The sequence below is a fragment of the Saccopteryx leptura genome, chromosome 4 (assembly GCF_036850995.1).
Source record: "Saccopteryx leptura isolate mSacLep1 chromosome 4, mSacLep1_pri_phased_curated, whole genome shotgun sequence".
Classification (NCBI taxonomy): Eukaryota; Metazoa; Chordata; class Mammalia; order Chiroptera; family Emballonuridae; genus Saccopteryx; species Saccopteryx leptura.
The window spans coordinates 6,486,721-6,500,537 of record NC_089506.1 but is presented as its reverse complement, the minus strand read 5'-3'; the positions used below and the strand labels follow the sequence as shown (position 1 = coordinate 6,500,537).

Below are 13,817 nucleotides of genomic sequence, written 5' to 3'. Positions count from 1 at the left end.
GGTTGACCTGGCTGGTGAGGAGAAGAGACATGGGGAGAGCCGGAGCCTGGATCCCTGAGCACGGCAGGCCCCGGCTTTTTATGCCGCTGCCGGGGCCTGTGGTTTGTCCTTGGTTAGTAGAGCCTGACAGAGGGAAGCACAACTCAGTCTCCCACAGGAAATCTCCAGACACGAAAGGACACTCTGTGCTGGAAACTCAATGGGTGGGAAAGCCAAGTCAGGGATGCCCATTTCCCGGGAGTCAGAGCATCCTCGCTGTGGCTGTGTTCTCTCCTGCTTTCCGTAGGACACACACACGCATGGCCGCTGGCCATGCTTTAGAGCAGGGGATTGGGAACCTTTGGCTCGTGAGCCAGATGTGGCTCTTTTGATGGCTGCATCTGGCTCGCAGACAAATCTTTAATTAAAAAAATAATAATAATGTTACAAATATAAAACATTCTCAGCCCTGGCCGGTTGGCTCAGCGGTAGAGCGTCGGCCTAGCGTGCGGAGGATCCGGATTCGATTCCCGGCCAGAGCACATAGGAGAAGCGCCCATTTGCTTCTCCACCCCTCCGCCGCACCTTCCTCTCTGTCTCTCTCTTCCCCTCCCGCAGCCAAGGCTCCATTGGAGCAAAGATGGCCCGGGCGCTGGGGATGGCTCTGTGGCCTCTGCCTCAGGTGCTAGAGTGGCTCTGGTCGCAACATGGCGACGCCCAGGATGGGCAGAGCATCGCCCCCTGGTGGGCAGAGCGTCGCCCCATGGTGGGCATGCCGGGTGGATCCCGGTCCGGCGCATGCAGAGTCTGTCTGACTGTCTCTCCCCGTTTCCAGCTTCAGAAAAATGAAAAAAAAAAAAATATATATATATATATAAAACATTCTCATGTATTACAATCCATTCATTTCCTACCGTTCATGTTCACGGTTGCGGGTGGCTGCAGCCAATCACAGCTGTCCTCTGGGACAACACCAAATTTTTATTGGATAATGCGTAACATACACGGGTCGTTGTATGGCTCTCACGGAATTACATTTTAAAATATGTGGCGTTCATGGCTCTCTCAGCCAAAAAGTTTCCCGACCCCTGCTTTAAGACTTTCCATGTGTCAGAACGTGTTGTAAAAAGCCAGGTGACACCAGCTACATTGAGTCAGACAACGGGAGTTGGAGGATTAAAAGGATGCATGTGGTAATATAAGTAAAGGACCCAGCCCCAGGGGAAAGAATGGTTCTTTCTTCCAAGGAGGAGCGATGGGGAGAGAAAAATGGAAACATCCGGAAGGACTTCATATAAAGAAGAGCGCGCTCCAAAAACAGTTTGCTATGCCATCCTCACGGCAGCACTGTGGTGTAGAAAACTTATTTTGCCATCTTTTTTTAGACTTTGTACCCTTTTAAAATATATTTATATTCTTTATAGAAATAATGTCTATATTTTCATGAAAACCTGGCACTACAGAAAACGGACAAAACACAGACAAGGAGAGGAAAAAAATGAATTCTTGGAATTCCACTGCTGAAATGTAAGCATAGCCTTGTCCATTTTAGAAAACTCTTCTCAGTAGGGGTATCATTGGCTCTCTTAGCAGTATAGTCACTATCATAACTGTACATTTTCTTATCATAACCTGCATTGCAGCACCAGGATAAAAGCTGACTCTGTTGAATGCTGGAGTCATCAGCTTCCCTGGCCCCCAAGGCTCTCTGCCTCCTTGGGCTCATGCTCTTGAGTCATCTCCTTCCCTAAGAGTGGGCTGGCCGAAGGAGTAGAATGCAGCAGGTGGCATGGCATGCCACTTCCTAGATTAGGCTGGGAGAGGCCATCATTCTATCTTGGGCACCCTCGCTCACCCTCGTGCTCTGAGTAAAGCCAACCACCATGTTCTGAGTTGCCTTAGGGAAAGGCCCATGTGACCAGGAATTGGTGACCAGGAATCAGCCAGGGAAGACCTTGGGCTGGTCTTCAACCTCAGGGGTGAGCCGGGAAGCGGGTTCCTCCCATTTGCTCACAGCCCAGCTGCAGGAGAAGCTCCTGTCCCAGCCAGAGCTTGACAGTGGCTGCAGAAGAGCTCTTGAGCCCAAAAGCACTCAGCTGAACCTTACCACACACATTGTTTAGTCAGTAAGATGTTTATTGTTTTAAGCTGCTGTCAGTCATATGTTATACAGCAAGAGAGAGCTGATGAAACAAGTATTCTTCAGTCCTCAAGCAAACATGCTTTCACAGGGCATGAGTTCAGCTGGGAGGAAGAAGGAAGTGTCATAGTTCTATTTCAGGTCTTTTTCAGCTATATGTGAAAGAGATGGATGTATAAAAATATTGTAAATAACCATGCAAATGACCCTACCTACCTTGCACATACCATATTTTTTGCTCCATAAGATGCACCTGACCATAAGACACACCTAGGGTTCTAAGGAGGAAAATTAGAAAAAAAAATATTCTGAACCAAATAGTGTATTAAAATATTTAATAAAATACCGTATTTTTCACTTCATAAGACACACGGGCATTTTCCCCTCCACTGTTTGGGGGGGAAAAGTGTGTCTTATGGAGCAAAAAAAAAAAAAAAAGGTAATTACATAGTTGATTGTGTGTGTGTGTGTGGAGAGAGAGAGAGAGAGAGAGAGAGAAAATAAAAAAAATATCACAGAACAGTCATTGGTTCAAGAGTATTCCCTGTGATACACTCATGATGTTTTTTTTTCCAACGTTATGCTTCTTGTAAGAAGAAGAAAGAACAATGGATTCAGAGACATCTCAGACCCTGCTGACAAAATAAAAAGTATTGCTATTGGTTAAAAAGGTACTGGGGACATGGGCACAGGTCCCAGTCCCTGTCCTCAGGAGTTGCACCATCACCGTGGAAGGCGGCAAACACCCAGGTAGAGTTCTTTCTGGTTTCTGCATCTCCATTAGTTGTTTCATTCAGAGTTTCAGGTAATGGTGTGTGGCCATGGGATTCTGAGATATGAGAGCCAGAGAGATAGGACAGTCTGCCCTTTGGCCTTAAACATCAGTGAATCTCGTGCATGTTCTGACTCGCAACTTTGCTACTTCACTTCTGTTCAACTCCCACACCCTCAACCCAACAGGGCTGCCTCATCTGCCCCTGGCTCTGTTCCACCTCAGGCAGGCAACCTCAAAAATATTGCTTCTTGCCTGACCAGGTAGTGGTGTAGTGGATGGAATGATGAACTGGGATGTGGAGGATCCAGGTTCAAGACCCCGTGGTTGCCAGCTTGAGCGCGAGCTTATCTGGTTTGAGCAAAGCTCACCAGCTAGGACCCAAGGTCGCTGGCTCAAGCAAGGGGTTACTCAGTCTGCTGAAGGCTCACGGTCAAGGCACATATGAGAGAGCAATCAATGAACAACTAAGGTATCGCAACGAAAAACTGATAATTGATGCTTCTTATCTCTCTCTGTTCCTGTCTGTCCCTATCTATCCCTCTCTCTAACTCTCTGTAAAAAAAAGAAAAGAAAAAAGAAGAAAAGACAATATTGCTTCTTCATTTTCTACTTTACAACATCTTGTTCTCACTCATTCTGTATCTTTATTTATACCCCAACAGGTATTGATTGCAGTGTAGAGAAAGTATTGCCTCTAAGATTTTGTTGTGTAGCGTATTAAAATACTTGGTGGATAACTAAATAGATATCTAAAAGGATTTTAGCTATTTGAAAGACCTGGTAACTCATTAATATTTTTCCAAGATGTAAAAATAGAATATAGACTCCTGTTATCTAAAAATGTACTTTTCATTATATTTTTAAAAACACATTAGATTTTGACAGTGAAGAATTTCTGTATTTTTCTATTTTATTAAGTTTCACTTTTTCACTTAACGTTTTCTGAAAAAATGTTCCCTTTTCCCTCCACCACTACTTCTTCCGGAACCCTTGCGTCTCTTAATGCGGTCCAGCTTGCATCATGTGTCGTCTGATTTTCAATGTTAATTTTAAACTAATTACCTTCCTCGAGTCTGTCTGTATATTGGTTACCAATTGCTGCATAACAAATGACTCCAAAACAGAACAACTTTTTATGTTTTGGGGGCTCAAAACAAGTTTAATTATCTTAGTGTTTCCGTTGGCCGGGCGTCCTGATGCCTGGGTCTCTTACAAGGTGCAGCGCTAACGCACTTGCGTGATCCGGGGCAGGATTCAGTCTCCTCCTGGCTGTTGGACACGCTCAGCGCCCTGCCCTGTAAGCCTCCCCATAGAGCGCCTCACGGTGTGGCAGGGGCTCTGTCAGAGCACACGGGAAAGGAGAGACAGTGAGCAGGATGGGACTCTTAGTCTTCTAAAACCCAACCACAGGTCCAGCCCAGCTCATCACTGTTGCCATATTCTGTTAGTGAGAAGCCAGCTGGTAGGTCCACCCCCACTCCAGGGGAGGGAATGACAAAGGACAAGAAGATCAGGAGGAGGGGACCCTTGGGAAGCTGCCACTCTGTGAGTCATAAAGATTTTTGGTGATATTTTTCCCTTGTTTAAAAATAGCATTATCAAACACTGAAAAATTCCCATTTTACTTTCTTCTTTTTTTTATTTTTATTTGTTTTTGTTGTTGTTTTTGCTCCCTTCTTTTGACCAATTTTGGGGACTGTAATTCCTATAACAATTTAAAATAATGTTAGCTAATAAAAAAACCTTATTCTAGATTCCCACTTAGATGCTTAGATTTCATCATTATGCATTATGTTTTAAAGCACACTTTTAGCCAGGAAAACTTATGTGTATAAAAAAATGTATCTTCTATCAGTCTTCTATTGTTAAAACAACCTTTTTTTGGATTTCTGTCTCTTTTAAGTGAGTGTTCAATCTTTTTTTTTAAATTCATTTTAGAAAGGAGAGAGAGAGGAGAGAGAGAGAGAGGAGAGAGAAGGGGGAGAGAAGCAGGAAGCATCAACTCCCATATGTGCCTTGACCAGGCAAGCCCAGGGTTTTGAACCGGCGACCTCAGCATTTCCAGGTCGATGCTTTATCCACTGCGCCACCACAGGTCAGGCAGTGAGTGTTCAATCTTTAGGAATCCCTTGGTCTACTCTTTTTTCTTCCTAAAATAATTTTGTATTTGTGTGTGTGTGTGTGTGGGGGGGGGTGATGATCTTTTGTTAGTAGAAGAGAGGAAAATTATGTTTAAGTAGATAACACTACAGAAAAAAGTCATTGGACCTTGGCCGGTTGGCTCAGTGGTACAGCATCGGCCCGGCATGTAGAAGTCCTGGGTTTCATACTCAGTCAGGGCACACAGGAGAAGCACCTATCTTCTTCTCCACCCTTCCCCTTCTCCTTTCTCTCTATCTCTCTCTTTCCCTCCTGCAGGCAAGGCTCCATTGGATCAAAGTTGGCCCAGGTGCTGAGGACGGCTCCATGGCCGCCACCTCAGGCACTAGAATGGTTCCATTTGCAATGGAGCAACACCCATATGGGCAGAGCATTGCCCCCTGGTGGGCATGCCGGGTGGATCCTGGTCTGGCACATGTGGGAGTCTGTCTGCCTCCTGACTTCTAACTTTGGAAAAATACAAAAAAAAAAAAAAAAAAGGAACACAGTTATTGTCAGAATTATTTATTTAGTTGAATAAAATTTTATATTTTACATTGTCTTATATAGTAATCCTACCTATTAAGTAGAAGTAATTTTAACTTATCTAATCAGGAGTAATGTTAAATTATCTTATATATACTATGGAATACTACTCAGCCATAAGAAATGATGACATCGGATCATTTACAACAACATGGATGGACCTTGATAACATTATACGGAGTGAAATAAGTAGATTAGAAAAAACTAAGAACTATATGATTCCATACATAGGTGGAACATGAAAAAGAGACTCAGAGACATGGACCAGAGTGTGGTGGTTGTGGGGGAGGGGAGGGAAGGAGCAGAGGGAGGGGAGGGGCACAAAGAAAACCAGATAGAAGGTGACGGAAGACAATTTGACTTTGGATGAGGGGTATGCAACATAATCAAATGTCAAAATAACCTGGAGATGTTTTCTCTGAACAAATGTACCCTGATTTATCAATGTCACCCCATTAAAATTAATTTTAAAAAAAGAAAAAAAACTTACCTTATCAGTAAACCAGTGTGAGGAATATTTTCTTTGTCATGTCTTTTCTAGTTATTAAGAATGTTTTTGAATTATTTTATGCTTATTATAATGATCGTTTGTTACTAACTTCCATTTACATTCTGATCAAATATACCAACCTGTGCCATTCCCACTTAACGATTATGGCCGGTCTTGGGAGAACTAAAACGTCACCTGTTCTTCCTGATGTTCCTTAGGAAGCAGAAACTGAACTACGTGTCCCATTTACAACGTTTAGGGGAGAGCATAGCTTCTAGGTCTTGCCCTTACAAATGACTGCGCCAGACCCTCCACAGTCAGCCTCGGTGCATTCCGCACCCACTCGATCTATCACCTGAGTGCTGCATGCAGCACAGTCTGCCTTACCCCTTGCCACCTATCAGACAGGTGACCAGCGCTGTGGGTCTCACAGGTTGTAGGATGACCCGGATGTCGTCAGAGCAGCCGCCACAGGAGAAGGAGCAGCAGTATCAGCCGGATCAGTTAGAACAAAGGGGATGTGAGTCAGGATTTGTTACGTGGGTGTTCAGGGCTCAAAGACGGTGCGGAGGTCACCTGGAAGTGACTGCAGGTGGCAGCCTCCGGCCCGCCGTGCAGTCTGGGAGGGCTCCCGGAGGAGGCCACCTCCCCAGCCTTGGGCAGTGCCCCTGGAGCTCTGAGAAGAGACCTTGCAGATGACATGAGGAGACTGGCTGGAGTCTCTGCGTCACCGAGGAGCGCACTGGGCAAGAGGGACCTTGGAACAAAGTGAGCGAGGGGAAGCGAGGTTCCCTTCGTCGTCCTGACAGACCCCTCCTTGTTGTCTGACACGCACACGTGCTACGTGGATACGTGGCGAGCCCCTTTGTCTTTTCTTTGACCGATTCGGAGCCACCTCGGGAACCTGTTCCATGAATCGGTATGGAACCGGGAAAGAACGAAGTCGAATTCTTCTGGATGATCGGACCTGATGCGCGTTGGGCCAGACGTGTGGTAGGTCCTGAAAGAGGCGAAGGAGCAAAACCAAGAGAGGAACCCTGCGTGGGAATAAAGACGTGAACACTTAAGCTGACAGGTCCGAGAGCGACGGTCAGACGCTGCCTGTCCAGGACATGCAGGCGCGCCATTTGGAGAGGGGGCGCAGGGGAGGTGGGTGCCGCCCTCCGAGGCAGAGGGAAGACAGCTTTCCTAGGAGGGCATCCACCCCCCTCCGGGGCTTCCCACGTGGTGAAGCCCGGAGCGCCATTTCCCACGTGGTGAAGCCCGGAGCGCCATTTCCCACGTGGTGAAGCCCGGAGCGCCATTTCCCAGCCTCAGCACCATCGCCATTTGGGGCAGACAGTTTTGTCTTCAAGGTTTAGTGGCATCTCTGGCCTCTCCCCACTAGATGCCACTAGCATCTTTCTGGTGGACCCAACCCAGAGTGTCTCAGGACGTGGCCCGTTCTGTGCCGGGGACAAAAACATCTCCAGTTGAGAACTCTGGTTTACAGCATCTAAATCCTCAGGCAGAGTGGCCTTTCTTTTCCTCCTTTCTTTTTTTTTTTTTTTTTTTTTTTTTTTTAATTCTAGTTATTTGGATAACTCTTAGAGCTTCGGTTTGACTCTAGGCATCAGGTTGCAGCTGACTTTGAACAAACCTGGGGAAAAGTTTGGGTTATGTGCTTAGGTCAGAAGCAGAGCCAGAGAGGACAGCTTTCCGTCTCGGTAACAGTGCGCATAGTTTTATAGTTTGAACGAAGAGAGAGAACAGTGTGGGTTTTCTGCATTCCCCACAGAAATTGTGGGGGTCGAAGCGAGGGTTACTCTGGAAAGCCACATTGCAGATGGAGAGGTAGAGAAATTTATTTTTTATCTTCTTAATTTTAAGAAATTAGTATCTTTTTAATTTTAAAAGAAATTTCAATTACAGTTGGTATGCAACGTCGTATTACTTTGAGATGTACGGCATGTATGTAACTCTCCCAGTGATCTCTCAGTAAGTCTAGTACCCACCTGGCACCGTAATAGTTACTCCAGTATTAATGACGAGGTTCCCTCTGCTGTACTCGACATCCCTGTGACTGCTTTGATCACTAGCATTTGTACTTTTTTTAATGCCAGCCTCCCAAATCTTCTCCCCTCCAGCAACCATCAGTTTGTTCTCTGTTTCCATGAGTTTGTTTCTGTTCTGTTTGTCAATTTATTGGGGCTTTTTTTTTTTTAAGACATCACCTATAAATGAAATCACAGACTTTGGTCTTCCTCTTTCGGGTGTATTTCACTTAGCATAACACCCTGCAGGACAGCACATACGTAGAGCAGGTTCTTATAAGTGCATTCTACCATGCCACTGAAGGTTGAGGAAAAGAAGCTAGAAGCTATTAGAAGTCCAAGAAGGGGAGCAGCAATAAAGGGAGACAAGGGCAGAGTTGACACTCATTTTGTGTGAAGTCAGATTTGTTGAGCGACACCTCACACACAGTAGTTTTATTTGTTAAAATTAGTCATCGTGTCTATGCATTTTGAAAAATGCACATAGGAGTATAATCCACACTATGATTATCACACCTAGAACTGTTCTTACTTACAAAATTCCCCTCAAGTCCTTTTTTTGTAGGTCTCCTGTCCCCAGCGCCTGACAATCAGTTACTTTTCTGTTCCTATAGTTGGTGTATTCTTCTTTCCTATCTATTTCTTTTTAAGTGAGTTTGGCAGTTTGTTTCTTTCAAAGAATTTGCCCGTTTTCCTCACACCGATGCTGGCTTCCAGGGAGGAGGCAGAGGGGCGTGGCCACGCCCCGTGAAGGGCAGGAACCACAGAGAACCGGGATCTCAGCCAGGACAGCATGGACAGGCCCTGGGCACTGCCTGGAGGAGGGCGTGGGGGACGGCAGCAGCTGCCCTCCAGGGGCGACCCTGACCGTGATGCAGGTCTCTGGTCCAGTCTGATGGACGTGGGGAGGTCTGACTGCAGGTCTGCCCAGCACCCCTAGTCAGAAATGCAGCTCCCGCCAACCTGCACGGACTGAGGCTGGGCGTCCTCCCAGGGGGGACAGTGGTCTCCCCGATGAAGGGTGGAGGGTCCCAGAACCAGGTACAAATGACAGATATGATAAAAGTGTCCCCACACAGCCCGGAGCTCCCCCAGGAGGTCCTGCAGAGCAGAGGGAGAGATGGCCCCGACCTGGGTGGAGGAATTCAAAGGCGATGAGCATGTAAAACAGGCTTTGTGTGGGCTGGTCTGCTTTATTATTACCCAGGACTCAGCAAGGGTCCTTGTGGAAGGAAAGACAGAGAGCAGGAGGCCGGCCGAGAGAGTGAGTCCAGAGAACAAAACCTCCCAGCAAACAGAACGGCTCCAAAGAGGCCTCAGGCCCCGCAGGGCGTGGTGGGCCCCACCTCAGGCTGGTGGCCCAGGGGCAGGCAGCAAGGCCTGCCGTTCAGGCACCTCCCGGCCTGCATCTCCGTTTCCAGGCAGAAGTCTTGGCAGGAGCCATTCGGACGCTCACAGATCTCCTTGAACCTGCCCCGGGCTGCACAGAGAACAGCGTTATTGTCACTATTTCTGAGTCTCCCTGAGGTTTCACTGAATTACCTGGAGCCCAGAAACAACTTTGTGTGGATTGTTGTTGTTGTTGTTGTTTGACTTCTTAAGCCAGCATTTAAAAACTTGCTTACAGACACACAAAAAAGCTTTGATTTTAGGTAATGTTGGAAAATCTGGCATCTAAGTGATAAAGGCCGACCTAGGTAGCCCTGCCCTGCTAACAGTTCTAGGGCACAAACACACACACATATGTGTCCACACACACACACATACGTGCCCCCCACACACACATACGCGCGCGCGCACACACACACACACACAAGCTGATCCCAGGCTTTCTTGCCCACTCTTACCTCATAACACTGATGGCATAGACCAGTTTTATTTGCTATCAGTCCTGTGCCTTTGACTTTCCTGGAGCAGAGGAAACTAGCTAGAGAAATCTCAACCTCTCTATCCCCCCCCCCCTACCCCCCCCCCCTATCTTTGATAAGTGGAACTGCGATATAGCTCTACGAGACAGCATCCCTCACAAAACTGTTAGGAGGCCGTGTTTCCGGCGGAAAGGCGCATTGCGCCCACACGCCGAGCGCGCAGGGAGCAGCCAGGGCGGCCTTCCGCTGACTCGTGCTGCGCGCATCCTTTGCTCCCCTGGCTCTGGCCTTTGAGGCGGCAAGCCTGCTCCGGAAACCACCGCGTGCATTAAGAGTCCTTCCTAAGCGCAGAATACATATGCTCCTTACACACATGGACAAGAATTTGACTTCTGGCCTACGATGTTCTGAGGGTGGGCCACACACTCTGAGATGCTCGTTTCAAAAGTGGGTTGACTCTGAGTGACTGGTGTGCCTGTGTACACAGTGCCCCTCCTCCAGGACAGCTGCCGAAGCTCCTGGCCCACGGTACAGAGGTACCACAGGTACCACAACCATCATGCCCAGGCCTCTCTCTTCTGGACCGCGGAGACCAATCCCCGCTTGCTTCCTATCAGTACAGAGCACAGATATATATTCAACATGTCTCTGGATTAAGCTGAATCAAACTCTTCCGTGTATTCACAAAGCAGTCCACCAATAGATATGAAGATCAACTGTGCAGCATCGTATCTTTTACCTACACTGTGAATGGGCAAATAACTTGAAGCTTTTTTTTTTAAAAAAAAATTGTGCTCATCTTTGGCCAATTAGCCGAGAGGTAGAGAGCTTCCATCAGCCCAGTGTGTGGAAGTCCCGGTTTCGATTCGGCCAGGGCACACAGGAGAAGCGCCCATCTGCTTCTCTACCCCTCCCCCTCTCCTTCCTCTCTGTCTCTCTCTTCCCCTCCCACAGCCAAGGCTCCATTAGAGCAAAGTTGCCCCAGGCGCTGAGGACGGCTCCATGGCCTCTGCCTCAGGTGCTAGAATGGCTCCTGTTGCAATGGAGCAACACCCCAGATGGGCAGAGCATCGCCGCCTGGTGGGCATGCCAGGTGGATCACGGTTGGGCGTATGCAAGAGTCTGTCTCTCTGTCTACCCGCTTCTCTATTCAGAAAAATACAAGAAAAAAACCCCCAACAATTGTGCTCATTGTACTTGCTGAGCACTATATAGAAAGCACTGGAATCTGAGTTTTCATTTCTTGGGCTGTACATCTCTTTCTTCTACCTGTAAGCAGCTCACCTACTGTGTCTATAAGCCCCAACTACCTTGAGCTAAAATTGGGCTGTCGCTACTGGAAGAGTCATCTGACATTAGTATAGGAGAACATGAACCACGGCGTGTCCTGGGACAGGGGATCAATCACCCTTGGACGTCCCTCCATTGTGGTACTTCTTGCATTTGACTAGGGTGCTGTTTCTCCACCTGACCCCACTTCCAGATGACAAGTTCCTTCAGGGAAGAAGCCACATATTGTTCTTTTCTGTACATCTATCCCAGAGCCTGGCTCAAGCCTTGGCACGTAACAGATATTTAGCAAATGATTGTGGAATAACGGGTCAATGCAGAGCTATTTCCCACCCTGTAACATGTTGGTGTAGAAATTTATTGTTACTTTTGCTGCACATTTCTTGGAGTTGCATGCAGTTTTGTGGTCGTTGACTACTAAAAGGAGCTGTGTAAAAATAGAACCCATTGTCCCTTGCATGTAAGAATCCACATCACATTATAAGGGTGTTTTTCTCATTTTTTATGCCATCCATCCCAAAACCCTTACAAAGTGTGGGGTGGGCGATGCACAAGGACACCCATGCACGCCAATATACACACACACAGACCATGACTAGGGAAAGACTCGGACGGAAACCGTGCAGAGACAGCCTCGGACCCAATTTGGTCTCAGTGGATGTCACGGTTCTCCGAGCAAAGCCGGCTCCTACTTCATGTCCTTTAAGCCTCAGTGCCTTAAGCTCTTGAATGTGGAGTTGCTTTTGGCTCTTGCTTTTCCTCTGGTCACATCTTATTTCTCACAACTCTCCCTTATGCAACCTCTCCTTCCTCCTGTGCTAACGCCGTTGGGGGGGGGGGGCTTGTTGACTCCTCCCTGGACTACACAGCAGTGAAGGTGGCCTATGACATCTTGGAAGTAAAAGGCCATCATATTTTTTTTCTTTATATGCTGTTCCTGGTGGAGGCTATGGTCAGGCTTCATTAACAGGTATCTGAGACACAGAACAGTTTTCCACCTCCAGTCCCCGCCCCCCGCCCCCAGCATGCTCCCCCCACTGCTTCCTCCAGGTTAATTCCCCTAAAGCAGAGTTGAGATTTGCTTCACAAGCCTCACTCCCCAGCTCCCCCAACCTTGAGTTGCTGTCTGCCTGTTCATAGTAGGTGGTCCTGTAAACCCAGCTGTAGATAGGAAAGTCTGGGCTCACCAGGAGGAGGCATACCCCTCAGGACATTTGCCGGTGAAAATTCTGGAAAGTGTCCTTTTTCAAACAACAGAAAGTGCAGCAGTCAACAATTCCTGACACCATAGGAGGATGGTCCACACTTGCACCTCGGACTCTGCACTACGCCTTCCCACCCCAAGGCCCCGAGTTCTCAGGGAAAGATAAGAAGCTGTTCCACTTGGAGTAGAGCAGAGAGTTGCCTATTCCTCTTTGCTGCACACGTCCAGGAGTTGTGGACATTGCTGCTCTGTCTTGGGTGTCTGGTCACTTCCCCGGGTGGAAATCAAGGGGCTGCACACAGATACCCCCCACCTGGGAGCCCGGTGCGCCTACTGAGCGCAGGAAGACCCACTCCACGGCAGTGTCGTCTCTGACCCATGTTCAAGTTCTCCGTTACCACACTAGGTGTTGAAAAGGAAGAGCAAAAGCCAGAGGTGGAGTCAGACCTGTGGTGGCGCAGTGGACAAAGCGCTGACCTGGAATGCTGAGGTTGCCGGTTCGAAGCCCCGGTCCTGCCCGGTGAGGACATAGAGGAGAAAGAACTACAAAATGATGTTTCCCACTCCTTCCTACCCCACCTCTCTCTCTCTTTCTCTTTTCCTCTCTCTTGTGTCTCTCTCTAAAATCAATAAAGAAAATATTTGTAAAAAAAACCACAGAGGTTGACATGGGCCATCACGAGGCAGAGTCAGGGGCAGTGAATTGGAAAGTTCTTAGACTCATAGTAATCCTCTCAGAGAGACCCCCTCACTGATCCCTTCTGCCTGGGCCCCTGTAGCTTTGGCAAAGCTCTTAGGGTAACTCAGCCTCTGCAGACATTTTGCTTAAAGTCAGTAGAGGAGTTTTGGAGATCTAGATGAGTAGAAAATGCACCACTGGTTGTGGTTGAGATCTAGATCTAGAAACTGCCCGTGAACTTGCCTAATTCATGTATTTTAGAGATGGAACAGATAGGGGTTCCAGCACTGGAAACACCCTCGACTTCATCTCGTCTCCCTGAGGGCGGCTGCGGAGAACTGACCAGACGTGGCCACAGGCTCTCAGCCAACGGTGTCCGCTCAGCTGAGACCCCTTCTCCGGGGACAGGAGGTGGGGCCTCCGCTCTGAGAACAGGATTCCCACAAGGTCCAGGCACTCTGCTCTTACCCAGCTTCCGCAGAGCTTATTTTGTTACCTGGTGGAACTTGGCTCATAAAGAAGAGAATGATGAAGAGGAGGACAGCAATCCTCGCGGTTGGAGAGAGGAGAGAGCTTGGCTTCATTTCCAGGAGGCAGAGAAAAGTTCCGTCTGCGGCTCTCTCAGACCGGCGGAATGTCTTTGTCTGGGTAATAAGGGCCCTTCTGTACCTCAT

General features: G+C 47.8%; 1 protein-coding gene across 1 annotated transcript; it reads right to left on the bottom strand.

Moving 5' to 3' along the window:
• Positions 1–9,418: 9,418 nt before the first annotated feature.
• On the bottom strand, positions 9,419–13,817 carry DEFB108B (defensin beta 108B). Its single transcript, XM_066383578.1, has 2 exons — positions 13,640–13,817; positions 9,419–9,582 (listed from the first exon to the last, which is right to left on the bottom strand). Exons 1-2 carry the CDS (start codon positions 13,815–13,817, stop codon positions 9,419–9,421), a joined length of 342 nt encoding a protein of 113 aa, XP_066239675.1.

What these genes read in the sequence shown, in the direction of transcription:
- DEFB108B (XM_066383578.1), bottom strand. Translation starts at nt 13,817, where the DNA reads ATGAGGTACAGAAGGGCCCTTATTACCCAGACAAAGACATTCCGCCGG. An exon ending in TATGAGCCAAGTTCCACCAG is followed by an intron (nt 9,583 to 13,639) that starts GTAACAAAATAA and finishes TTCTCTGTGCAG; the next exon opens with CCCGGGGCAGGTTCAAGGAG.